This window comes from Oncorhynchus tshawytscha, linkage group LG11, assembly GCF_018296145.1.
Source record: "Oncorhynchus tshawytscha isolate Ot180627B linkage group LG11, Otsh_v2.0, whole genome shotgun sequence".
NCBI lineage: Eukaryota > Metazoa > Chordata > Actinopteri > Salmoniformes > Salmonidae > Oncorhynchus > Oncorhynchus tshawytscha.
Genome location: NC_056439.1, coordinates 30,840,559 through 30,866,264, shown reverse-complemented (window position 1 = coordinate 30,866,264; position 25,706 = coordinate 30,840,559). Strand labels below are relative to the sequence as shown.

The 25,706-nt window shown below is 39.7% G+C and overlaps 4 protein-coding genes across 6 annotated transcripts; 2 read left to right on the top strand and 2 right to left on the bottom strand.

Moving 5' to 3' along the window:
• The first annotated feature begins 263 nt into the window (after positions 1 to 263).
• LOC112261724 (charged multivesicular body protein 3) lies at positions 264 to 4,109 on the top strand. The gene is made up of 6 exons (XM_024437310.2): positions 264 to 456; positions 1,095 to 1,155; positions 1,358 to 1,537; positions 1,786 to 1,907; positions 2,202 to 2,313; positions 2,452 to 4,109. Exons 1-6 carry the CDS (start codon positions 406 to 408, stop codon positions 2,583 to 2,585), a joined length of 660 nt encoding a protein of 219 aa, XP_024293078.1. The 5' UTR covers positions 264 to 405; the 3' UTR covers positions 2,586 to 4,109.
• Positions 4,110 to 4,949: 840 nt separating this feature from the next.
• On the top strand, positions 4,950 to 13,656 carry LOC112261722 (receptor expression-enhancing protein 1). 2 transcript variants are annotated; one of them, XM_024437307.1, is made up of 8 exons: positions 4,950 to 5,050; positions 6,765 to 6,837; positions 7,025 to 7,101; positions 7,325 to 7,445; positions 7,965 to 8,078; positions 8,198 to 8,369; positions 10,229 to 10,470; positions 11,044 to 13,656. In XM_024437307.1, exons 1-8 carry the CDS (start codon positions 5,019 to 5,021, stop codon positions 11,116 to 11,118), a joined length of 906 nt encoding a protein of 301 aa, XP_024293075.1. In that variant the 5' UTR covers positions 4,950 to 5,018; the 3' UTR covers positions 11,119 to 13,656. The 2 variants fall into 2 exon arrangements, with proteins under 2 accessions (XP_024293075.1, XP_024293076.1); XM_024437308.2 differs by lacking the exon at positions 10,229 to 10,470 and having other exon boundaries at positions 4,951 to 5,050.
• Positions 13,657 to 13,663: 7 nt separating this feature from the next.
• On the bottom strand, positions 13,664 to 15,146 carry mrpl35 (mitochondrial ribosomal protein L35). The gene is made up of 4 exons (XM_024437309.1): positions 15,058 to 15,146; positions 14,620 to 14,782; positions 14,200 to 14,344; positions 13,664 to 14,082 (listed from the first exon to the last, which is right to left on the bottom strand). Exons 1-4 carry the CDS (start codon positions 15,086 to 15,088, stop codon positions 13,894 to 13,896), a joined length of 528 nt encoding a protein of 175 aa, XP_024293077.1. The 5' UTR covers positions 15,089 to 15,146; the 3' UTR covers positions 13,664 to 13,893.
• A 1,579-nt stretch (positions 15,147 to 16,725) lies between these two features.
• On the bottom strand, positions 16,726 to 24,820 carry LOC112261721 (sushi, von Willebrand factor type A, EGF and pentraxin domain-containing protein 1). Of its 2 annotated transcripts, none has more exons than XM_024437305.1 (9): positions 24,399 to 24,820; positions 20,474 to 20,722; positions 19,853 to 19,991; positions 19,677 to 19,765; positions 19,312 to 19,375; positions 18,883 to 18,971; positions 18,519 to 18,631; positions 18,253 to 18,409; positions 16,726 to 17,855 (listed from the first exon to the last, which is right to left on the bottom strand). In XM_024437305.1, the coding sequence occupies exons 1-9, from the start codon at positions 24,445 to 24,447 to the stop codon at positions 17,698 to 17,700; spliced, it is 1,107 nt and encodes a 368-aa protein (XP_024293073.1). In that variant the 5' UTR covers positions 24,448 to 24,820; the 3' UTR covers positions 16,726 to 17,697. The 2 variants fall into 2 exon arrangements, with proteins under 2 accessions (XP_024293073.1, XP_024293074.1); XM_024437306.2 differs by lacking the exon at positions 24,399 to 24,820 and adding an exon at positions 24,161 to 24,265.
• Between the last annotated feature and the right edge of the window lie 886 nt (positions 24,821 to 25,706).

Genomic DNA, 25,706 nt, shown 5'->3' with positions numbered 1-25,706 from the left:
GTCATGCCTCTGATCTGGCGGACTCACTATATGCCAAATGCTTTGCCAAATGGCAGCTGGTTTGCTTAATATAAGGAATTTGAAATTATTTATATTTTTACATCTGATACTTAAGTATATTTTAAACCCAATACTTTTAGACTTTTAGTCAAGTAGATTTTACTGATGGACTTTTACTTGAGTCATTTTCTATTAATTAAGGTATCTTTACTTTTTTTACTCAAGTATGACAGTTGGGTACTTTTCCCCATCACTTCAGTAGGGTGGAGCATTGACGTATTGGAACGTGGCATGGGAGGCGAAGTGGCGTAGCTTTGGATCCGAAAGTGGTAGAAGGTGTATGCTAATGTTTCTGTTGTGTTCTGTATTACCAGTTTAGCTAGGTTAGCTAACGTAATCGTTGTAATGAAAATGGGACTGTTCGGGAAAACACAAGATAAACCACCAAAAGACTTGGTAAGTGAAGGCTTCTGGTGAGGGGCGACACGAGCTTGACAGCTAGTCAAACAACTCATTCTAAGCTAGGTACAGAACCTAACAGCTAGGCTAGCTTGCTCTGTTTATTTATGGTACTGTAACAAGGGCGACGTTTATCCAATACCTCTCATCACGATCTCCGTCTTATTTAAACTTGAATCGAATAACATCATATTGTAATGTGGCTAGCTAACGTTTACTACGGCAGTTTACGAGTTAGCTAACGTAAGCCAATTGTTGCTAACATTACCATTTCAGTTGGATTGTTAGCTACACAGTAGCTAGCTAGTTTATGGCCTTCAATATAAGTCGTGCTTGTTTGCTAGCTACTTGCATTGGAATCATTTGTAGCCTATATTTACAAACTTTATTCCCCCAAATGCTATGGCTGCTGGCCTGTTGCTCATTTACACACTAGCAGCCAGCACCATCTTTGGATGTAAACAAACGACCATCAATCTAACGTCACTGTACATGGTTCTGCCTCAAATTCACACGAAATAAGGAAAAATTGTTTACACGTAATTTCCTTCAGCTTGACAGTGAATGACACGTTTGTGTAATATTTTACTAGTGATTTGTTGAAGCTTAATTCACTTTTTTTCTGTCATTTTAAGGTAAATGAATGGTCACTCAAAATCAGGAAAGAGATGAGAGTGATTGACAGACAAATTCGAGGTGAGAAGAAGTACTTTAAGGCTACTTTAAGGCTATGTGAAGCCTAGTCCAATATTGGTTTAAGAATGTCAGAGAGCAAAAACAATACACTATAATATAAACACCAAGGAAAGCTGCTGTCAAACTTCTGTCATAATGTTCTACATTAGTTTGTTATATTACATTATATTAGTGGTCTCTCATTGTTCCTCTTCTATCTCAGACATTCAGAGGGAGGAGGAGAAGGTAAAGAGATCCATCAAAGATGCTGCTAAAAAGGGACACAGGGACGTGTGTGTGGTTCTTGCAAAAGAGATGGTCCAGTCGAAGCGTGCAGTCAGCAAACTTTATGCCTCCAAAGCCCAAATGAACTCTGTACTCCTCAGCATGAAGAACCAGCTTTGTGAGTGTGAAGGAAACTACTGATGTAGCATCACCAGTTACAAAATGCCCAGGATAAGTTAATTTGATGACAAATGAATAGAAATGCTTTGTAACACTGGAAGCTAGTAGGGGTGCAGAGTTTTTCCTGGTCAGGCCAAGTGGTCAAGTCATGGCCCTAATATGAATATGTACTGCACATGTAATATGCTGTGTGTTACATTACAAAGGGGTGGTGTCTGGTATGTGACTCTGCTGTTATTTGTCCAGCTGTATTGCGTGTAGCTGGCGCCCTTCAGAAGAGCACAGAGGTCATGAAAGCCATGCAGAGCTTAGTGAAGATCCCAGAGATCCAGGGCACCATGAGGGAGCTGTCCAAGGAGATGATGAAGGTCAGTCACATATCCGCTGACACACTGTGGCCTCTGTGTTACTGTTGGGTACATAAATCCATCATTGCTCATGTGCATTGCTCTATTGCTGCTGCGTCACGTACCGGTGTGAAACCCTCTTTAGAGAGACTCAGGGAAGCCGTCCAGTTTTGAACCACTGCTACGATCCGAAGCTACAAGCATACAATTCATATAACCAACAATATTATGCACTATGTTCAAATTTATAATGAAGAATAAATTAGTAAATATTGATTATTGATATAACCTTTTGGTGCTGTGTATGTCCCACAGGCTGGTATCATAGAGGAGATGCTGGAGGATACCTTTGAAAGCATGGAGGATGATGAGATGGAGGAGGCAGCAGAGGCAGAAGTTGATAGGATCCTCTTTGAGATCACAGCAGGTAAAGATGGTCCTTCTGGTAATGAAACTGGTCTCAAAAAGTTGTTTGGGACTGTAAATGTTCACCTGTCTGGTGGGGGCTGATGGTAAAAAATGTAATGTTGTACATGCTGACCCCTGGTGGTTTGTTCCATATTAGGAGCCCTTGGCAAAGCGCCTAGCAAAGTCACAGACGCCCTACCTGAAATGGAGCCTCCTGCTGCAGCCTCAGAGGATGAGTCGGAGGAGGACATTGAGGAGATGCAGTCTAGACTGGCAGCCTTAAGGAGCTAAGATTGAGCTTTGACCGCTTTTAGTCCCATTTAAAGTCTTTTTTTCCTGCTCAAGTATGAACAAAGACAATTTTGGTCTAGGATTAGGGATCTAGTCTCTTCTCAAACGTATTGTCTCTTTCTTTCACATTATTGTTTTTGATTCGCTTTGGGCTGAGAACTTTTGAATGCTTAGGGCTAAATAACATATCAGATCTGTTCTTATGAAAGTTGGCTTTTATGACCTTGCATATAATCTGGGTAAACCCAGAAATCACCCAAAGTGTGGTGACTGTATACCTACCCAATGTTGCGAAAATCTATATTAATCCCAAGATCGCTGAAAGAATGCTCATGCCTATCTAAAGTGATGAGTGTGGTCTGATTATTTTAGGGAAGCTGAGGCTTCGTCCTGCAATAGGGTGGATTAACCACCCACTGGGCGAAAACAGGTTGAATCAACGTTGTTTCTATATCTAATCAATGAAATTACGATGAACCAACATAGAATAGACGTCGAGCTGACGTCTGTGCCCAGTGGGCAGAGACTTACTCTGAGCCGGTCACTGACATATCTAATCCGTAATGGAAATGTCTTGCACTACATTGCGACATTAAATGAGTGACTCATGAAATTTTAGTGTTCATGAAACTTTAATCCATCACTACTCTGATCTAGTTCTGAAATCTAAAATGTAAAACAATATACACTGAGTATACCAAACATTAGCAACACCTTCCTAATAAGGAGTTACACCCCCCTTTTGCCCTCAGAACAGCCTCAATTTGTAGATTTGGGGCATGGACTCTACAAGGTGTTGAAAACATTCCATGCTTCCCACAGTAGTGTCAAGTTAGCTGGATGTCCTTTGGTTGCTGGACTATTCTTGATTCACACGGGAAACGGTTGAGCATGAAAAACCTTGCAGCATTGCAGTTCTTGACACAAACTGGTGTGCCTGGCACCTACTACCATACCCTGTTCAAAGGCACTTCAATATTTTGTCTTTCCCATTCACCCTCTTAATGGCGTACATACACAATCCATGTCTCAATTGTCTTAAGGCTTAAAAATCCTTATTGATCTTGTCTCCTCCCTTAATCGGCACTGATTGAAGTAGATTTAACAAGTGACATCAATAAGGGATCATAGCGTTCACCTAGATTCACCTTGTCAGTCTGTCATGGAAAAGCAGGTGTTGTTAATGTTTTGTACAATCAATGTATTTAATTTACTTTCAGCATTTGAAACACAGGATCTAAAAAGCAAAGTTATCTGTACAGTGCATATATCTATTTTCTTTATATAATGTTGTTTGGAGGGGTAAAAAAAGGAATGCAAATTCTAACCGATTTTGGACGTCAAAATCGTTCTTCTTTAACTATTGTTGGCCTCAAAGTCCTTAAAATTGTTCTGCTTATTCAGTAAAAAATCTGATTGGTTAGTCTCATTTGAGATCCTGTGTGTTATGGGTTGTTTTTTTCTGTGCATACTTTTGTTTTTTATGTGGCCAGGAAATTATGGAAATAAACATGAATGATTTTACTGTTGCCTGGCCTCTCAATACTTGAATGTTACCTGAAAGTTCAGGAAAATGGATGAGTAGGATGAAAGGAAAAAGTGAACAAATGTGTGTTTCGTTCGGTTGGTAGGCCACTTTACTTTTTGTTGCTTTATTTTATGGGAAAGAGCAACATCTGTGAAAACACATTCAGGAGAGAGAGTCTTAGAGCGAAACAGTGCATCTTTCGTCTGGGTTGCTTTTCCCTTGGCTTCAAAGGGATTAGCTTTATAACCAAATGTAACCAAACCATATCTCTGTCCTCTGTTGATGTAGGTTACCAGTCCAAAAAAGCACTGTAGTGGTCTCATGTTTTAGGAAAAACTTCCCAAAATTATTTACAAGCCTCAACTAATGGCATTGGATTATATTGAATTACTATTGTTTCTGAAACTGAGCATTTACAGGTGTATTGCAATCATAGTATACTATTGAGATGTTTAATCCAGACTGCCTCCTCCATGCTATCAGGGATCCTTGGGATGTTTCAACTCTGAAGTTACCTGATTGAAGTTTAAATGTTAAATGGTGAGTTTAGGCTAGTGACTTCCCAATGATTCTGAATAGCATTTACCCTGCCTGGTCTGCTCACCTTTTTTCCCAGATCCAGGCCCTCTATTTCACAGAAGGTGTTGGTGTTGTCACTACAACCTCACAATCTTCCTAGTTAGTGTTCAATTAAAAAATGAACATCCACATCAGATAGTGGATAATTAGGCCAGTAACTATTTAAATAGACAAAAAATATTCTGTATCACGTTCATGTCTGCGTGCAGCGCAACGTTTGACGCCGTGGATGGTCCTCGCTGACGCTGCTGTCAAATGGCAACTGCCAACGCTCAAGAAGGAAACTCCTCCCTGTTGACAGCACGTTCCGTCCCCTTCTCAGCGCAATGGTTTCTTGGATAATCTCTAGACTTGTGGTGTAAGTATTTTTTTTTAAATCACATTCTTCTTTCATAAAAAATCCCACCTCGAGATAATGCCGTTTGCTGTAAATATGCGTTTTTCCGTGACACAAGATGCATGACAGCAGTGGCCGCTTTATAGCCTATGTAGGCAACGTCTTATTTCTGAGCAGAGACGGTGACTCTGGGGTTTGAGGCGAGACAGAATATTGTGCTCTGTTTATGACTTATTCCTTATTTCAATAAGGCATTTTTCTGCCTTTTGATTTAGTAGTCATATCACATTTAAAGGGTCGGTGAATATTTTATTTAGACTATTATGTATTTACATGCGTTTTCATTGAATTCCAGACAAAGAATTGCGTGATTGCCCAAATTAAATATGTATATTTCTATGTCTGCTCATGCAGAGCTATGCATGTTGAAAATGATCAAGCAACAATAATGCTGTAATCGATAGGGGATTTCATACAGTAAATTCAAATATAACTATATAATAAAATGCTTTTATAAAGCACAGAGCAGTGGTAAGCAGAGCTATTTTATGTTACTTGATGTCCTTTATTTGGAAAACAAAGGGATGGGTCACCCCTCTCAGGTTACAATAAAAGTGTTGTATATATTTCTAAGACTTTATTGCCGCAAATGTTCTGAGTCATCCGAATATTTAAGCACGTTAATGTATGGAAGCAGAATTATAGACTCCACTGGTCATTTCTATTGTGTTGTAATATGGCGAAATGGTTAAACGTGTTCACAACATATAGACTTGGAGTTAGCCAAATCTCAAAATAGCACGTCAATTAAATTTAGGTTACAATATCATATTACATTGCTGTTTCAGACGTGAGGCTCTAAGTGTCTTCTGACTTGGCGTTCAAAGCTCTATATAGACTATCCAACACATTTTATTTGTTGTTCTGAGGTCTTAAGCAGAAACACTGAGTGCATTTTGTTTTGAGTGACCTTGTGTGTTTAACAACTGTATGGTTATACAGGCCTATGTAGGTCAGTAATTTGAGCAGGTCACACTCACAACTGTTGCCATACTGTTGCTTCAAGCCAAGGGGTCCCCCTGTCTGTTATAGTCATACACAGGTGTAGTCCTCATGTGGCCTTGTTTAGTAAATTCGAATTTTAAATGTGCACCTTTTTCTGCTCACTCATTAGTTTTAATTGTTGTTGAAAATATGAGTGTCTTCATGTCAATTACACATTCAACAATATGAGCGGTATTGGAAAATAGTTGCGCACGTAAAACTCTGACTTGTCTAGCGGGGCCACTTTGATTGCAATGGGACTTTGGCGCAAAGGAAGTGCGCATGGGACTGTTCTCAGATTCTCCTAATTTCTTGGAATATGAGCCACTCCCTGTTCATGTATTATTTGTTTATATAAACATTATGCATTCAATCAAATCTAAAACAGTTTTAACACAGTAAATTCGTCAGAAACCCAATACCCATTACTGCGGAGTTGGAGGACATATTGTTTTATTTTATTTCACCTTTATTTAACCAGGTAGGCAAGTTGAGAATAAGTTCTCATTTACAATTGCGACCAGGCCAAGATAGTATAGCTTATACATCAAAGTTATACAAATAGAGAGTTGTTTGTTTTTTGGACAGTTGTTACCAGTGAGTTTTATTTGCTTTTAGCCCCATAAATGTGTGTGAATTTGCTGGACAAGCACTTATTGCATAAGCTAATGACATGTTTTGTGTTTTCCAGGCTTGTATTTGGCACACTATATCCTGCATACTCCTCATACAAAGCCGTCAAGTCAAAGGATGTGAAGGAATATGTGAGTATTAGCAACATTATGAAAAAAGCGACAATGAAACCATAGTCTGGGTTTATTATGGGCCAGTTTCACAGACCCAGCCAAATCGTGGACTGAATTACATGAACCAGGATTAATAAGAATTGAGTTTAATATTCCTGAACTATTATGTATCAGACTAACTGTGACAGTTATTTTGCTTTTAAAGGTGAAATGGATGATGTACTGGATCATATTTGCACTATTCACCACCATGGAAACCATCACAGATATATTTATCTGTTGGTAAGTTAATGCTGTATTATAAAATACCTGTTTTGTTTATGTATAGTATTATTTCACTTGTTTTCATATAATTTGTTATGAAGTCCAAAATATTGTTCTGCAATAGTACTGAGTCACATAACATTGGCCTACATAGGATAGTCACGACTGATGATGGTATTGTAATGGGGAGTAGATTTTTTTGAATGCTCTGATCACTGTATTATTCTTCCCTTCACTGTAGGGTTCCATTCTATTATGAGCTGAAGATTGCCTTTGTGGTATGGTTACTGTCTCCTTACACAAAGGGGTCCAGTGTTCTATACAGGAAGTTTGTTCACCCGACACTATCTTCAAAAGAGAAGGTGAGACCAGTGCATTAGTACTTTTTTCTTTGTCCTCTTGAAATGTTTTATAAGGTGTCTTCTATACTATATATGTTTTAAATGCGCTGCTAATCATTTTAATGACAGGATTTGCTGTGATGGATTATCCGAAGGAGAGGTTGGATTGTCCAAGCTGGTCATGTTTTGGGTGGAGGGGCATAAGGAAACGGCATGGTTTTTCCTTCTGTTCCTTTCCTTTTTACTTTATTTTGGGGTCAGGAAACACATCAGAGTTGAGAGGGGACCAACACTGGGACCCAGTGTCAGATGAAAATGAACAATAGCACTGATTCTAAAAGACAATCAACATGTCCACTCTTTATGTGTGAAGAAACGTGTGTTGCTAAAGAGCAATCTCAAGACAGATAGCGACCAAGTTCATTACAAATAGTCTCAACATGTATTGTTTACATACAGTACATCAAATCTGTGAGTGTGTTTTTCACATGGCCTGCCAATAAAAACACAATTAATATGTGTGTTTTTCTCTCTGTCCAGGATATTGATGACTATCTCTGCCAAGCAAAGGACAAAAGCTACGATACTCTGGTGACTTTTGGGAGGAAAGGTTTGAATGTAGCAGCCACAGCTGCAGTCCTGGCAGCGACAAAGGTAATGCTGACTATTTCCATTTCTGATGTGTCCTGGGGGAATGGTGGGGTGAAGTGATGTTTTTCTGTGTACATATATGTATAATTCATAGTGTTGGTGTATTTTGTATCCCACCCCAGAGCCAAGGAGTACTGTCAGATAGACTACGAAGTTTCAGCATGCATGACTTGTCCGCCTACCAGTCCGACCCAACTGAGGTGGACTCTAGATCTGTCCCGAGTCAGTCTGCAGCTGGACAACAGAGGGCCAGGACCATGATGCGCAGCAAGTCAGAGAGTGGCTACACCAAGGGTGAGACTATACTGCCACATACACTTACATCACTAACCAGGATACAGACAGAATGAATGACACAGCCAGGTTCGGGATGTGATTATCCTATTGCACATAATTTTTCCATAATACAATTTGATCACCTCTTAGATAACTACCATGTAGTAGCTAAGTAGCAATATGGTAACACTGAAAAGGGTATATACTGTACAATAGGCAATTTGTGTACACCTCTAGCATGTCTACTAGTACGGACTAATAGAGTAAATATTTACTAGTACACATGCTAGAGGTGTACACATTGCCAATCGTATCTAATTTACCTTTAATTTGAAGCAGTGAGCAATATGATGCAGTAAGGTATTTAAGTTATTAACTAGGGAGTTAAACTGTACTCATTGTTTCCATATTATGGTATATTTGGCAAATAATGGTTTTACCACAGAACTGGTGAAAACAATGAGTACAGTTTAACTCCATAGTTAGTAACTTAAATACCTTACTGCTTAGTATCGCTCATTGCTTCAAATGAAAGGCATTAGAAATGTTGACACTCCTGAAAACAGGTCTGTTTCCTCTGCTTAAACAAACATGATCATATGGCCTCTTTCCTGTTTAAGCCTGGAGATAATAGTTCTGTGCCCTGACTTTCCTTAGTCCCCCTAATTCCACATATCTATTCCTGTTTGTGGTATCTGACTGCAGGTAAGTCTCCACATGGCTACCAGGCAGGCTCTGGACCAGTGCTATTCAAACCTTTACCATTTGGGACCCCATCCCAAATCTGACCACACAACATTAAAATCAGTCCATTTACATTTTCAGATCAACAAATAACCTTCAATTCATTACATTTTCTCTCCTATCAAAATGAAGAGAACCAATAAATACATTTACTCACTGAAATTGTATTTTTCAAATGATTTTTCTCAACAACAACAAAATGATATTGTTCCATTAATTTTTTTTTTTTGCAACCCCACTGCAATTCCCCCGACTTTGAATATCAATGCTCTAGACTCACCTGAGAATGCTTCACGGTTAGCTTTTATCATTGAATGACTAGAGCCTGCTCTCCGGTGGCCATACTAGTTCAGTGGTCCATGTCTCATTATACAGTATGTGTTGTACAGTCCCAATGTTTCTTTGAGATTCACTTTGTTTGGATTGATTAGTCTATTTTCCAAGAGGTTAATAATAACCACAAGGTGAAAAAGAATGCTTTTGCACCATGGCTCTGTTAAAAATGTTGTTGTGGAGGACTGTGACTATTCCTGTAAGTGGCTGTACTGTGTGGATCATTAACACATTTTCAAATTATGTTTGAAAAACGTGTTTTGTTAACTTACCACACACTTATTGTGGAATATTTACAACGTGATTATCTGTGTTTTCATGAAAACAACATGATATTAGCTGATAGGTCAACCAGCAGCCTTCATATTGAAAGAGCTGGTTTATGAAAGGCTATTTTGGCCTTTTGCTTTCCATTTCCATGGCATATTGAATGATGAGATGGAAATCCAGTGTACTCAACATGATTCTGCAGAGACTAAATGAAGGGCCGTGAAGAGGAGTCCTCGTCCGTATAGCATTGTTATGCTTGTTTGCCCTGTGAGAGAGGGAATCTCATATCTTTCAGCGTTATTCTAGTCCTTATTCCCCTGCCTGCACACATGGTCCTTTTGATGTCTGCTCCGGTGCTCTGTGTAGAGAACAACAACCACCCTACTCTGCCCCTTAGAACTCATAACAACCTCTCTGTAGTGAAGCTACAGCACTTCAATAATTATAGTACAACATTTCACTGCTGCTTTCAGTGTACATTCGGATGTGTGTCTGTTAATTTTTCACCACCGTTGCTTCTCACGGTGCAGGGCAGGATTTGGACATGACTGAGTATGAGGTGTTGAGATTCGACCAGTGTGACACCAAGGAGCTGCTGTCCCACGCTATTACGCCCCCCAAACCCACACTCCCTCCTTCACCCTCCCTGACCCCCCAGCCCTCTCCACCTCCATCCCTTGCACCCCCAGCACCAGATCAGACTGAGGACATGGGGGGGGAAACGTCAACAAGCACCCCACAGCTCAGGCTGATTAAGAGGAAGGCGCCTGAGGTACTCCTTTAAACTGGCTGGCCTACTGGCATGTGATTCTAACTTCCCCTGAACTGGACTGTGGTGACTAACACACTGGGTCCTCGTGGCACGGTACCATTGCAAAAATGAGGACGGAAGATCATTTTCTGGCTGAAATTAGTTGTACCGTTATGATACAAATTAGTTTCTAATAAGCATTTCTATTTTTAGTGGACTGATAAGTGTATGTTTTGATGTTGTTTTGCAGTATTGTTTCACTGCTGATATGACTTTGCTGTTGAATGTAATGGAAGTATTGATTTGATTGCATGTATTGATTCCCAATTTCCATAGAAAGCAAGCTGGAACAGGCCTCTGAAAAGAACATTCCAGGATTGCTTTCTTTACCATGTGTCAACTCATATTTCCATAATGTACTGAGTGTTAATCTTGTGCCCAAACTGACAGTATAGATATACAGAGCATGCATATCAGACAGACAAGACAAACATTGTCAGACCACAAATCAGGAATAATGTGGCATTTATTGCTTTCAGAACCGTTATGGTTAATCAGTGCCCCATCTCTCTTTTTTTCCATCTGTCTTTCTAGCCTCCTCCTAGGGACATAAGACCTCTCACAAGATCCAGGACTGCCCAGCTGCCTTCAAACAGAGAAGCCATGTGATTTTGTGTGAACGCTCCCAAGACCACTTTAGCTGCAAGGAGAAGAGGGTAAATAAGGAAATGTGGCTAAAAGCTAAATGCATAAAGCAGCCTTGTTTTAGAATAAGGAAACCAAAGTGACTTGTGACCCTCTATCTTAATATATATGACATCTGGCACATACTGTACTGTAAAGGAGGCAGATGGTGGGTGCCATCAAGGTAGCACTCAAGAGTGGGCTCCATACCTTACAGACATTTGGATTGACTTGTCGGTCATTGAATATGTTTTTGTATGTATGTAAAGTGTGTGTATTTATCATTAATAGTTTTTTTATATACTATGTTTAGAGACAAATGCATGTATGTGTCTCTGGTCATTAGTGTCATAAAACAGAATGTATTGTTACTTACATCTTTTTGTGGCTACTTGGTCACTGTTTGAGGTCGCATCAGTCATCAGGAGCGTAGCAGGGTGAAATACTCCGTAATGAAGGATATGGTTGTCCACTCCCTCTCTTGGGTTTGTAGGGAGAGCTTTAACCTGACAAACACAATCTGTACTGACAATTTAACAGGACACAGAATGTTGAAATGAATTGTCCTGTCAGGTTAGTATAACTCCTCAAAGGTGGTATTTATTTATGAGATAAAATAGCAGTGGTAGGACTTAAAAAATGCTGATTATTATTAATCAAATGCAAGTAAGGGCTCTATTCAGTCTGTATCGCTGAAGCATTACAGATTGTGCGATAGAAATGTGAAGGTAATATCTGATTGAGCCGACATATGCAGCGTTTATCGTGAATAAAGTCTTCACTAACGTGGGAACATTGTCTTTAAATTTAAATCACGCTGTAACGCTGAACTTCCACGATACGGATTGAATAGAGCTCTTTACATTTGATTATAAAGCCTTAAATCATTCAAATAAAACATTGAGTACCTGGTACTACAGAAACAGTAATACCAGTACTTGTATTTCTTGCAAAGAGCACTAAAACATCATGAAAAACATAACTATGACTGTCATTGACTATTGGCACTATCCACTATGTTCAGAGTTACTGCAACTGTTCCAGTACCATGAAATGGCAACAAAAAAGAACTTCAGAAATGTAAAAATGTTTTTTTCCTTTTTAGTTCACTGATCACCATGTTATTTATCATTACCAAAATTATTATTATATGGGATTAGGTAGTATTCAAATAAAGAAATTGCTCTATGGGGTAGAAATGTTGACAATCGACTTTTCAATCTCATTATAACTTATCTGGCATTCAAGTCTGTCATTCAATTGTTTTGTAAAAGTTTGTGTTATTCATGCCTTATAGACATCACTATACATTTGAGTATTTTCCAGTTTAGCACACAAAACATGATTTGAAGTGTATAGCTATTGTATAACAAAAGATAGCCAGTGGCGAGAGCTATATACTCTGGTCCTTCTCAGAGTCTAAAAACACTGCTATACTCTGCTTTCACTGAGAAATTGTCAACTCACACTTCTTACTCAAAACTCATTTCTCAATGTAGCCACAACTGTCGACCTGTCTTTTCCCAGCCATTATGAACAGATTGACTAATTCTTCTCTAAGACCTGCCTGTTGCCTATATCTATGAGGGCATAGCAAATACACTATAGTTGGGCAGGTTCCTAACCTTTTGTAAATGACATGAATAGCGGGAGTGTTTTTGCCAATAGTAGTAACAAAGGTGAGTGACATACAGTCTTTAAATGAACGTTTCTGCACTGTAGGTATGTGAAGTCACTTAGATTGAACCCTCTTGGCTATTACACAATGCATCACTGAATCTGTGAATTATACTTGGGGTTTGAGCAGAATTCATTTTAGTTCACTGTTCTCAATACATAAATTAAGGCTTCTCAGGTGTGTTCAGTTTACATCAAATTCTATCACTTTCTGGTAAAAAAAAAGATTTTGGTATACACTTGTTTGCACATGGAATTATCAGAAAGAGGTTCCTTCTAATGGGCAGTTTTCATGTGGCACAATTTAAAAAAATCTTTGTTGCAACTTTAGTTTTTGTGTTGGAATGTGATTGCCCTTTCAAATAAAATGGATCAAAATAAAGTTAATCATGTTTTTGTTGCTATCTAGCAGCACACAGATCAATAAACGAAAGTCAACATATGAAAATGATTTACTACAGAGCATTGGGTGAATTAGTTTAGTTTTTATTTGCTTCAGTGATTGCCTTGCCAATTTTACAATGATTCTGAAGTGCTGAATATTATTTTCAATATTCTTTTGAAGCACTTTGTGGCAAGGTCAGGAGAGTTATTCTCATGGACAAAATACATGTTTCCACAACCTTGAGTCAAATAAATTGCATGAGAAACATGTCTGACTGATGGCCTCAGAGTAAAAAGTACCTTCTAGCAGACCAGAATCTCCCATGATACTCAAAACCTTATTGTGAATTTCTGAAAAAAAGATGACAGACCGGGATGAGCTAAAATGACATGTGCTTTCTCTGTATCATCAGTGTTTCTGTTGGTGAATTGATAACAGCCAATAAATATGAGACAATGTGACACCATGGCTTATGTATTTTGTATTATATTTAAATGTAATAGATTTCAATACATTTGAGTTAATTTATTCAACAACAAACAATACAGTGATAATTTTATTCATCAATTGCCCAAATCTGCATTTCACTCTACATTGACCAAAATGATGCTGTGAACAATGTTCTTGTGTACAATGAAATTTGATTAATCAATTGCAAATGTACACACATCTCTGAGTGGGAAGGACAATTCTAGCCATTAGACTTTTAGGTTGACACGTTCATGATATTTCTTGTAGGGATCATTGACAAACCAGTTCCTCCTCTTCCAGAATTTTGTGGTCATTTTGTCCAAGAGCTTATTCTGTGTTTTGTTACAAAACACATGCTCCCTTAAACGCTTCTTTCTGGCAGGCAACTTCTTCCACAGTTTTTTCTTGTATCCAGCCTATTGAGAATCAGCAGTAAGTGTCAATTTGAAGACAGAGGAGAAACAGATCGCCAACGTCACAACCTTTATCGTTTCAGAACCTAAGGAAAACAGAATGAGAGACTTGTACATTACCTTGCGTCTAATCCACAGGCCACAGTGCAGACGCATGAACCTCTTCACCACTGACTTCACAGATTTCCTCTTCCCTTTTTTCACACTGATGTACGTGAGGTTTCTGCTTGGTTGCTGGACCAGGCTGGGAATGAGAGGTGCAACCCTGCAAGAACCAAGCCCCACCCAAATTAGTAATACAATTGTTGTTGTTTTTTAAAATGTTTTAATGTTTCATGTCATTCAAACAAACAAAGCTTGGGGATATTACTCATCTTATTAATTTAATTGATTAATGCATCTTTCAAAAACAATTGAAACAAAAGCTGACTAGCTAGCTAAATTAATAGTTTAAAAAAAGCTAATCGCACTTGATGGAATTGAATCAGCACGATATGACTTTTCTGAATCTGATGAGCAGTATGTATGCCTAGCCCTCACCGTTGCAGGATGCTCTGCTTGGGTGTCTGGAAGCCTTTGGCGGACAGAGAAGCCCATGCAGGAGTAGTGACCAGAGACCTCTGGACAGTTTGACGATTGATTATGGTGGAGAACCGACATATCTGCTGCCCCTTGGCAAACAGAGTCAACGGCCTCATCAAGCCTGTCCATGCAAAAATAAATACATTTCTAAAATTAGGTAAGCTATATCTTGTTCAGTATCACACTAGCTACATAGCTAGTTACACAGCTAGCATCATGAGTATGTGCTGGCATTGGATAACCTTAGCAGGCAGGCTTAGCAGGCTGCGCTAATAATAACCACGAATGTCGACTCGTTAGGCAAGCAATTAGCTAGGTATATAATCAATAGAATCTACACAAAACTTTGAATTCCTTACAGGTAAAAGCTCAATGATGTAGCAACACATTACATACCAGGGACGTTCCTGGCCATGATGGCTGCCATGTTTCTTGTAATGCCGCTGTGAAGCAGGCAATAATAACAAAGCACTTCCGGGTCACGTTTTTTTGGGGGGAATCCTTCAGAATAAGACTTCCAACCTGTATACTTCGTACTTTATTTGTATTTATTAGGGATCCCCGCAAGGCAGCAGCTAGTCTTTCAGGGGTCCAAACGCATTAAGGCACGTACAATCACACATTAAACCAAATATAAAACTGTACATCATATTATTATTATTACATCACTACATATCTACAATACAAAATACAACCATACAACAATATTACAATGTACGTGTGTGTTGAGTGCGTGTGCTAGCGTGTGTCTATACCTGTGTTTGTGTGTGTGTGTGTGTCTCTTCACAGTCTCCGCTGTTCTATAAGGTGTATTTTATCTTCTTTTTTTTCAAACTGATTCTACTGCTTGCATCAGTTATCTGATGTGGAATAGAGTTCCATGTAGTACTGTGCGCCTCCCATGGTCTGTTCTGGACTTTGGGACAGTGAAGAGACCTCTGGTGGCATGTCTTGTGGGATATGCACAAGACATTCCACCAGACAGCTCGGTGCATTCAGCTTGTCAACACTTACAAAAACAAGTAGTGATGAAGTCAATCTCTTCTCTACTTTGAGCCATGAGAGATTGACATGCACATTATTAATGTTAGCTCTACGTGTACATTTAAGGGCCAGCTGTGCTGCCTGTTCTGAGCCAATTGTAAATTTCCTAAGTCCCTCTTTGTGGCACCTGACCACACAACTGAACAGTAGTCCAAGTGCAACAAAACAAAAGTATTCCTTTCCACCCATTCTGAAACTAACCGCAACTCAACTGTTAAGTGTTGCAGTTATTTCACACGCTGTAGTAGGTGATGTGTATAGTGTTGAGTTATCCCAATAAATTGACACACTCGGTTTACTCAAAGCCAGTGGCATGTCATTAGTAAAGATTGAAAAGGGGGGCCTAGACAGCTGCCCTGGGGAATTCCTGATTCTAACTGGATTATGTTGAAGAGGCTTCCATTAAAGAACACCCTCTGTGTTCTGATAGACAAGTAAGTCTTTATCCACAATATAGCACGGGGTGTAAAGCCATAATAACACATACGTTTATCCAGCAGCAGGCAATGATGTATAAAGTCTAACAAAACAGCCCCACAATCGTTATATCATACATTTCTCTCAGCCAATCATGAATAATTAGGGTGAAAATAATGGAAAATGTGCACAATTATTGATATATTTTTACTAGTTATAAAATAACAAAGTATTTCTATGAGATATGTGAATTATTTGTTTATTTAAAAACAATTCAAAGTAAAAAGGGGGTCCATTCTACTCAAGAGCACTTCTACTTAACAAATCCACAGAGTTTACACCCAGAGGACCCAGTTTGGTTTTATGAAGGGCAGACATGTAATAATATCCGACTAGTATTGGACTTGATAGACTACAGTGAGCACATTATTAGAAGATAGCTTTATTTTATTTGTAGACTTTCTTTTGATACGGTTAAACACAATTATTTGGTTTTGGTCAATATTTTCAAAGTATAATAGCTCTGTAATAGCTCTGTTCAATTATCCCATGGAACCTCACAGAGAATACATATTAGACGCATAATTAAACAAGGATTCCCAATTTCTCCTTTCTTATTTTTATTGGTCACACAAGTAATGGCACTTCACATCAATAAGGATCGCTTTAGGGCTATTCTGATACAAGATAAAGAGATCAAATTTTACAATTGGCTGATGACACCACCAATTTTTAAAAGATCATTGAAGTCGGGAAAGATATAACTTCAGTCTGTATCCTGTTTTATACGCTAGTAATTATATCATAACAGAATTTCACTTGAGAGTAGTGCATGGCTATGCTTTATTCCAGTCAGAGTCAGTACTTTTCTCTAAAACTTACAAATATAATTTTCTTTTAAATAGCATTGGTCAAAAACATTTCTATTGATGAACATAGATGTGATGCCGTTCAAACAGAAAATAAAATAACACATAGTACCTCAGATCACCAAAATGATTCATATGTATAACCAGCAAATAGATTATTTCTGTGACAGAGGGGAACATTTACTTAAAACAATCTTCAAAGCATAAGTTAAACACCCATCGATGTACCATGACTGAATGCATTTACAAACATCAACAAAAGTGATTTTCATAACACAAGGTCTCCACCAAGTCCTTAGAGGCCCGCAAGCTCCATTTTCAACCCTCCTAAACCATCCAGTGTGTGCCTCTTTAAACCATTTACCTAATTAATCTAAAGGAATGCAAAGGTAAATTCAATTGATGACATTTTTTCTTATTTTTAACAAATGTAACGGGATCCACATTCACTAAAGCACAGAATACAGATGAAAAACACTTATGCTTGTTAAAAATACATCTAGAAGATATAAATCACAGGAAAGCTGGTGAGTTATCAAAAGTACTCAAATGGACATTCGGTAAACCATGGCTAGGATTTGGTGTCTGCTTTCTCTTATGGTCCATTAGTCCACAACTGAGGCACATAGACTTCCCTTGATTCTGCTCTAAAAGCCAGACATTTCACCCCAATAATAGGAAGTATCAGATGAGGGTGGGGACATGTTCACCAACCAGCATATACTGGCTCGGCGTCACATGGGATCCCGTAGTATACACCTTGCGGCCTCTCTTTGGTTAACAGAAATTGTCGCGCGAGGGAAAGCTCTCCACCTGTGTCTCGCATTCGACACAACACCAGTAGGATGACAAAGAGTAGGGCCACTGGACCAGAGAAAAGAGAGAAACACATCAATAGTGTATGCAAAAATACTAAAAAGGTCCCTTACTACTACTCGATTACTTCAGCATGATTTATATATTTCACCTAGTTTTTTTCTACAGGATGTGGCCTCGAGATCAAAGGACCTAAGCATAATTAAATAATATTTGGATATTTGTAGTGCAGAGAAAGTGCATAAAAGTAGTGTAATTGGAAGAAATAAACAATGTTCATGTCAATGAACAACTTTTCTTGATTAAAGGGTCACTAAAACCCCAAGTAAATATGTGAATTTCATTATGACAGCTTGACAAGGGTTTTCAACATCTAACTGGTAGCCTAAAGTTCAAACCACTTTCCTCCCACTACACCAAAATGTTAACGTGTCTTCAGACATACCCCCTCCTCCAATGACAAGTAGAGCAATGGTGATAGGGGCCAGCTCGCAGTTCTCCCCTGCCTTGCGGAAGAAGGTCTCCATGCAGTAACCTGGAGCAGTGCTGCCTTCAGGACAGAAGGCAACGCCAGGGCACCGGATGGGGTTCACGTCTGGACTCTGTGGAACAGATGAAGTGAGCCCTGGTCATTAAAGTTGGTCAGGAAATCCCTTGGGGATAGTTTCAGTATTAGAGGTGTTTACAGGGAATAAGAGTTGTGGTACTGACTGGGCAGTAGTGGTTTTCGGGGCAGAGGTTACAGGTCTCCTGGCCCCAGTGGATCTGGAAGAAGCCGCTGCTGCAGATTTGACACATACTCTGACGGGGAGCCTTGTGCAGGCCTGTCCAAAACCAATCATCCATTTAAAACTGTCTGAGTCTGCTATTACGGTTCCTTTAGTGTGTTTATAGATGTAATCCATTTAGTGCCAGATAACCCTTCTGTAAATAGAGCTACTTCAGTCATAGACTATACAGACATAGTTAAAGATTTACTTGATATTAGATTGAATGGAACATTCTCAGCCACAATTTTAATATTTTAACACACTGAATAGCACAGTTGATATTTTTGGATGGCACTGGCAGTTACCTGGACGACAAGGTGTGCACTCCTTGGCAGCAGCCTGGAGGGACTCTGTACCAGCAGGACAGATCTGGCACAGAGCACAACTGGAGGAGCTGTGGGAGTGACAGCCACAAGGTTGCAATGAATAGGAAAAAACTTATTTAGAAATACTGTTTCATACTGCTGGCTATCACCACCCGTGTCTGATCACTGAACTATTACAATAATAATATATTCAATGCCCATTAATAAACCTATGAGTCTGTCAGTCTGTGTGTCTATAGGTGTTTTGGGAAGTAAGACCGTTAGCATGAGAGGGGAGCATGCGATGTTAGATCTGCAGACAAGCAACAGTTTGTGTGGATTATCAAGAGTTCATGCAGATCCCGCTGCAGTGCATACCACATTAGTTTAGGAACCACAGATCTAAGGTGACCATGAAGGGCAACATACTTGCAGAATGTTCCTCGTTGACATGGACTGCACAATGTGGCATTTTGTTGAGACATATAGAAACCTGAAAATAATACGTTCCATTTTTTTTTTAAACACAGGAAATGAAATATTTCTAAAGTCTTGGTTTGTTTAAATGTGCAACAAATAACTGAAGTCCAGCTCTTATGCAGTAGAGCTGATTGTTTTCATCAGTTGTTACACATTTTGTATTCACTCCTTTAACTTTCTCTCTGCCTATGTGCATGGCTGTACAAAACAAACAAAAATTCACAACACTATAATATAATCACAGTAATAGTTACAAGTAAGTAATTATTGAAATGCTTATACAACCAAAACAGAACAAATATTAATATAAATACCTGGAGAACAACTTTGGCAGGAGTCGGAGCCTGTGTTGTTGCTGTAGGAGCCTGCGGGGCAGGACTGACACACAGTGCTGCCGGTGAAACTGCAAGAGAAGAGGAAGAGGATCAATGCAACAGTGGTCTACAGAATGTTTGTGAATCGGCTATGCCCTCAGTCGACAGAGACTTACTTGGTGTAAAAACCCTGGCTGCAGGGCAGACATCGCTGTTGTCCAGCCAGACTCTGAAAGAACCCTCTGGAACATGGGAGGCAAGCCTCAGTGAACAGACACAACCCTGGCTCACGGCAGCAGGAACACAGGAGGGTGTCTGGGGGATGGATCAGAAGTCTATTATTGAACAGGCTGTGCTGTTTGCAAGATTTACCATCTTAATTTTACAGTTTAGCCATATTATCTTTCACATACTCTGTAGAGGCCACAGGCCAGACAAATGGCAGTAGTCAAATAATACAGCAAAACTGTACTTAGCATACCATAAGAACAAACATCCTTGGTGTTAAAAATAGATGTCACATGGGTAAAAACTACATTACAGTGCTGCATCAATTGGCTGTGGTGTGTTTCCACCTAATTTATAGGTTGTGGTGATAAATATAACAGTCTACACAGGAAAATTATTGAAATGTTGTAGCTAACAAAAAGAGCACTTTTCAAAGCAGTGAGCTAACATTTTGTTCTCTACTACAGCAAAACACAGTGACAATAAAAAGCTTTTGAGGAGGTTTATTTAATTCTCAGTCTCCCTCTCTCTGCCAGGCCTGGGTAAGCAGGCCCATAGTTCAGACTCACCTTTGTCGGAGTAGGACCCTGGGACACAGGCCTCACAGAGGGCAGAGCAGCCTGGGGACGTGGTGCTGAGGATCATATGGGGGGATGCTGTCACTTCCTCATTGAATGTAGGGGTCTCACTGACTGTAGGGGTCTCACTGACTGTAGGGGTCTCACTGAATGTGGTTGTGTCTGTCACATTCTCAATGAATGTGGTGTTCATCACAGAAAGACCGAGCATCGGAGCCGTCGTCTGGCTCACCACCACACCTGTTATAACAAGACAGACCTTCAGAGAAATAGTTCTAGAAACAGGAGAAAATTAAACATTCCCAGCCTCTCTCTAAGTGGCAATGTGGTAGATAGGCAAATGCTACAGGGGATTTTTATTTATTCACCTTTATTTAACCAGGTAGGCCAGTTGAGAACAAGTTCTCATTTACAACTGTGACCTGGCCAAGATAAAGCAAAGCAGTGCGACAAAAAACAACACAGTTCCACGTGAAAAACAAAAGTAAGTCAATAACACAATAGAAAAATCTATATACAATGTGTGCAAATGGAGTAAGGAGGTAAGGCAATAAATAGGCCAAGAGTAAGCGAAGTAATTACAATTTAGCAAATTAACACTGGAGTGATAGATGTGCAGATGATGATGTGCAAGTAGAAATACTGGTGTTCAAAAGAGCAAGAAAGTAATTCAAAACAATATGGGGATGAGGTAGGTAGTTGGATGGGCTATTTACAGACGGGCTGTGTACAGCTGCAGCGATCGATAAGCTGCTCAGATAGATGATGTTTAAAGTTAGTGAGGGAAGTCTCCAACTTCAGCGATTTTTGCAATTCGTTCCGGTCATTGGGAGCAGAGAACTGGAAGGAAAGGCAGCAAAAGGAGGTGTTGGCTTTGGGGATGACCAGTGAGATATACCTTCTGGAGGCCGTGCTACGGGTGGGTGTTGTTATGGTGACCAGTGAGCTGAGATAAGGCGGAGCTGTACCTAGCAAAGACTTGTAGATGACATGGAGCCAGTAGGTCTGGCGACGTATATGTAGCGAGGGCCAGCCGACGAGAGCATACAGGTTGCAGTGGTGGGTGGTATATGGGGCTTTGCACTGTGATAAACGGATTGCACTGTGATAGACTGCATCCAGTTTGCTGAGTAGAGTGTTGGAGGCTATTGTGTAAATGACATCGCCGAAGTCGAGGATCGGTAGGATAGTCAGTTTATCAAGGGTATGTTTGGCAGCATGAGTGAAGGAGGCTTTGTTGTGAAATAGGAAGCCGATTCTAGATTTAATTTTGGATTGGAGATGCTTAATATGAGTCTGGAAGGGGAGTTTACAGTCTAGCCAGACACCTAGGTATTTGTAGTTGTCCACATATTCGAAGTCAGACCCATCCAGAGTAGCGATGCGGGCGATCGGTTGAAGAGCATGCATTTAGTTTTACTAGCATTTAAGAGCAGTTAGAGGCCACGGAAGGAGTGTTGTATGGCATTGAAGCTCGCCTGGAGGTTTGTTAACACAGTGTCCAAAGAAGGGCCAGATGTATACAGAATGGTGTAGTCTGCGTAGAGGTGGATCAAGGAATCACCCGCAGCAAGAGCAACATCATTGAAATATACAGAGAAAAGAGTCAGCCCGAGAATTGAACCTTGCGGTTTACCCATAGAGACTGCCAGAGGTCCGGACAACAGGCCCTCCGATTTGACACACTGAACTCTGTCTGAGAAGTAGTTGGGGAACCAGGTGAGGCAGTCATTTAAGAAACCAAGGCTGTTGAGTCTGCCAATAAGAAAACTGAGATTGCCAGAGTCAAAAGCCTTGGCCAGGTCGATGAAGACGGCAGCACAGTACTGTCTTTTATCGATGGTGGTTATGATATCGTTTAGTACCTTGAGCGTGGCTGAAGTGCACCCGTGACCAGCTCGGAAACCGGATTGCACAGCGGAGAAGATACGGTGGGATTCGAAATGGTCAGTGATTTGTTTGTTAACTTGGCTATCGAAGACTTTAGATAGGCAGGACAGGATGGATATAGGTCTGTAACAGTTTGAAGACGGGTATGACCGCGGCATCTTTCCAATCTTTAGGAATCTCGGACGATACGAAAGAGAGGTTGAATAGACTAGTAATAGAGGTTGCAACAATGGCAGCGGATCATTTTAGAAAGAGAGGATCCAGATTGTCTAGCCCAGCTAATTTGTACAGGTCCAGGTTTTGCAGCTCTTTCAGAATATCTGCTATCTGGATTTGGGTGAAGGAGAAGCTGGGGAGGCTTGGGCAAGTCGCTGCGGGGGGTGTAGAGATGTTGGCCGGGGTTGGGGTAGCCAGGAGGAAAGCATGGTCAGCTGTAGAGAAATGCTTATTGAAATTCTCGATTATCGTGGATTTATCCGTGGTGACAGTGTTTTCTAGCCTCAGTGCAGTGGGCAGCTGGGAGGAGGTGCTTTTATTCTCTATGGACTTTACAGTGTCCCAGAACATTTTGAAGTTAGGCTACAGGATGCAAATTTCTGTTTGAAAAACTAACCTTTGCTTTCCTAACTGACTGTGTGTATTGGTTCCTGACCCCCCTGAAATAGAGCACATGACCTGGGAAGCTAGATATTCAGAACCCATATAGGCTAATGGGTCAAAACACTGATTAGTATGGTTCAGAAGACCAAAAGTTCATCGGTGATTGGTATTTGATGGCGTAACCCATTGCAGACATCATGTGACACCTAACCTTCCCCTCACTACAATCAGATTATCTTTCAGTAGACATCCACAGATTTCAACCCTTAGTGTTTGAGGAAAATCCAGTAATAGGCCTTTGTGGCACATTCTCCAAAGAGGAGTCTAAATTAAAAGCCTTGTTCCTGATCAAAGAATGGCAAAAAGTTCCAGCATGAAAGATTTTTGATGTCTACTTGCTCATTCCTCTGATATCCTACAACGATGTTGCCATTCTGAATCACACCCACCTGATCTATTTCACAATGAGGTAGCCAATGTTTCACAAAAAGTATTTCAAAGTAAGTCTTCTTTAGGATATGTAGCCATTTGTGGAGTGTGTAATGTGACACTATTAAACACCTTTAACACAAGATATCATGGTGTCTGACCTACAGTGAGTTGGGGAAAGAGAGCAGCAGCACACAGAGACGTTATTGTGGCAGTAATCACATTAGCAGTGAGCCAAGCTGCTTTACTGAGAGACAGACACCCTCTTCAAGAAATGCAATTATTCAAAAACAGGTCATGAGATTTCACCTGGTTCATACTCCAAAATGCTCAGAGTTGGCCAGGGCCCTCTGTTTATACTGTACTGTATATTCTATTGAGTTTAGATTGCCAGAGCATGGGGAACTGCTTGGGTAATGTGTGTTCATTGAACACTAGAATGATCTGCAGGGCTTGATGAATAGGTCCTAAAGGCCAACAAATGTCACCTCACAATAACAGTTGAATGTTGATTAACATTAACTTTAAAAGCTGCACTTATGCAGCATTGTTGCAAAGCAGTGTGTAATGTTATGGTTGCATTCAGTCATTTAAGAACGTTTTGAATCAGAGAATAAACCATGGATACCACGGTTTGTAAAACTTTTAAAAAACAAATCAGAATTGTGAATGATAAATTGAATGTCGTGCCTAAGAAAAAGTCTAGCCAAAGTTCATAAACAGAAAAAGATCTACACAGTTGCACTAGTGGGTGAGTACCTCAAACAATCCCTTGTAGAACTGTCTTCAGTCATAGGTTGCTAAAAAGCAGTCGGTGTTGTTTGCCATGGGTGTATTCATTACGCCAATTCTGTTGCAAAACGTTTCTTAAACTGAAACAAACGAAACGGGGAGGGACCTACCTGAATCTGTCCAATAGAAACTCACGTTTCGTAACTGTTTGTACTAATGATTACGCCCCAGTTGACAAGCCAAGACAACAAACCTCCAACCTTACCTAGCAGACAAGCGGCAGCTATCGCAGTCAAAACTCCCCAACATTCCATACTCCAGATATTATCGTCAAAGTCACAAAAACGTTTTATAGAATTTCATCCCTGACGGTTGTCTTTCTTTTAGTGAAGTCCACCGTGAGTTGCTTGTTTCTGGTTGCTTGTCGGGCTCATCAATGTCATATGACAAAATACAGATCATGTGATTTTACTTAGAAGTTTTGGCAGATATCTGTATATTGACGAGATGCTCATGTCTCCGCACTAACAATGGGAGTCGTCCCAAAGACGGGAAGGCAGGCGATAAATTTAGGTCCAAAATAAATCCATTGAAACGCTTTGCGTTTATTTTGAACAGATTTAGCTAAATTTTGGGAGAGTGAAATCTCCCGCTTTGCCTCTTCCTCTCTGGTTTCGATAACGTCAAAGCGCAGCCGCAGAAAAAAATCATGTAGACAATCTGGTGTTAAAATAATGAATTAAATCAATAAATTATTATATATAATTTATTTTCTAGGGGCCAAAGTATATTACAGTGTACTTCCTGAATTCGACTTGTCCCCCACCCCATTCTCTTTTCAATGCGTATATACATTTTTAAATGGGTCACATGAAAGTGATGTAGTCTGTGCTCTAAAACCAGACATACCGCACATTTAAATTCACAAAACCATTTAAAATAAACAGTTCTATGACAACGTTGTACACCACCAACAATATACTTCCATAATGTGCAGCAGGGTTGGGTAGATTACTATCTAAATATAATCCGTTACTAGTTACCTGTCCAAAATTGTGATCAGTAACATAATTTTTGGATTACCTAAACTCAGTAACGTAATCTTATTACATTCAGTTACTGTTAGATTACTTTCCCCTTAAGGGGTGTTAGAAGAAGACAAACATGTATGTTACCAATTTAAAAACATCTGTTGCAGGATACATCAATGTTAAAGTTTACATAGCTGGCCATAATATGGATGTTCAATTTTACTTTATGAGTTGGTTATGTAGACTTCTTCTAACCCCTCGCTTTCTACTGCATATAATAACATGATTAAATTATATCTTTACATTAATATATATAATTTCTAAGTCCAAAAATGGATGTAGCAACAACAGATTGCCCGTTTAAGTCTATCAAAAGTGTGTGAGTTTGAGCATGTCCCCATTAGAGTTTTATTCCATTGACTGGGATCCGCACTATGCAGCTGTTGCAAAAGCGTATTTTTCACTGGCTGTCCACTGGTTTCAAAAACAATGATTGATAGGCAGCTTAAACTTCTTGAATTCAACCACATTCCCATTTGTGC

Bases quoted from the DNA above. Each gene is read 5' to 3' on its own strand.
- LOC112261724 (XM_024437310.2), top strand. From the start codon at position 406: ATGAAAATGGGACTGTTCGGGAAAACACAAGATAAACCACCAAAAGAC. The intron at 1,538-1,785 runs GTGAGTGTGAAG...TTATTTGTCCAG, and splicing joins CAGCATGAAGAACCAGCTTT to CTGTATTGCGTGTAGCTGGC. The intron at 1,908-2,201 runs GTCAGTCACATA...TATGTCCCACAG, and splicing joins TGTCCAAGGAGATGATGAAG to GCTGGTATCATAGAGGAGAT.
- LOC112261722 (XM_024437307.1), top strand. From the start codon at position 5,019: ATGGTTTCTTGGATAATCTCTAGACTTGTGGT. The intron at 7,446-7,964 runs GTGAGACCAGTG...CTCTCTGTCCAG, and splicing joins CACTATCTTCAAAAGAGAAG to GATATTGATGACTATCTCTG. The intron at 8,370-10,228 runs GTGAGACTATAC...CTCACGGTGCAG, and splicing joins AGAGAGTGGCTACACCAAGG to GGCAGGATTTGGACATGACT.
- mrpl35 (XM_024437309.1), bottom strand. From the start codon at position 15,088: ATGGCAGCCATCATGGCCAGGAACGTCCCTG. The intron at 14,345-14,619 runs GTGAGGGCTAGG...TGGTTCTTGCAG, and splicing joins AAGCAGAGCATCCTGCAACG to GGTTGCACCTCTCATTCCCA. The intron at 14,083-14,199 runs GTAATGTACAAG...GATTCTCAATAG, and splicing joins GCCTGTGGATTAGACGCAAG to GCTGGATACAAGAAAAAACT.
- LOC112261721 (XM_024437305.1), bottom strand. From the start codon at position 24,447: ATGGAATGTTGGGGAGTTTTGACTGCGATAGCTGCCGCTTGTCTGCTA. The intron at 20,723-24,398 runs GTAAGGTTGGAG...TTGTTATAACAG, and splicing joins AGCTGCCGCTTGTCTGCTAG to GTGTGGTGGTGAGCCAGACG. The intron at 18,410-18,518 runs GTCAGTACCACA...TCTGTTCCACAG, and splicing joins CCGAAAACCACTACTGCCCA to AGTCCAGACGTGAACCCCAT.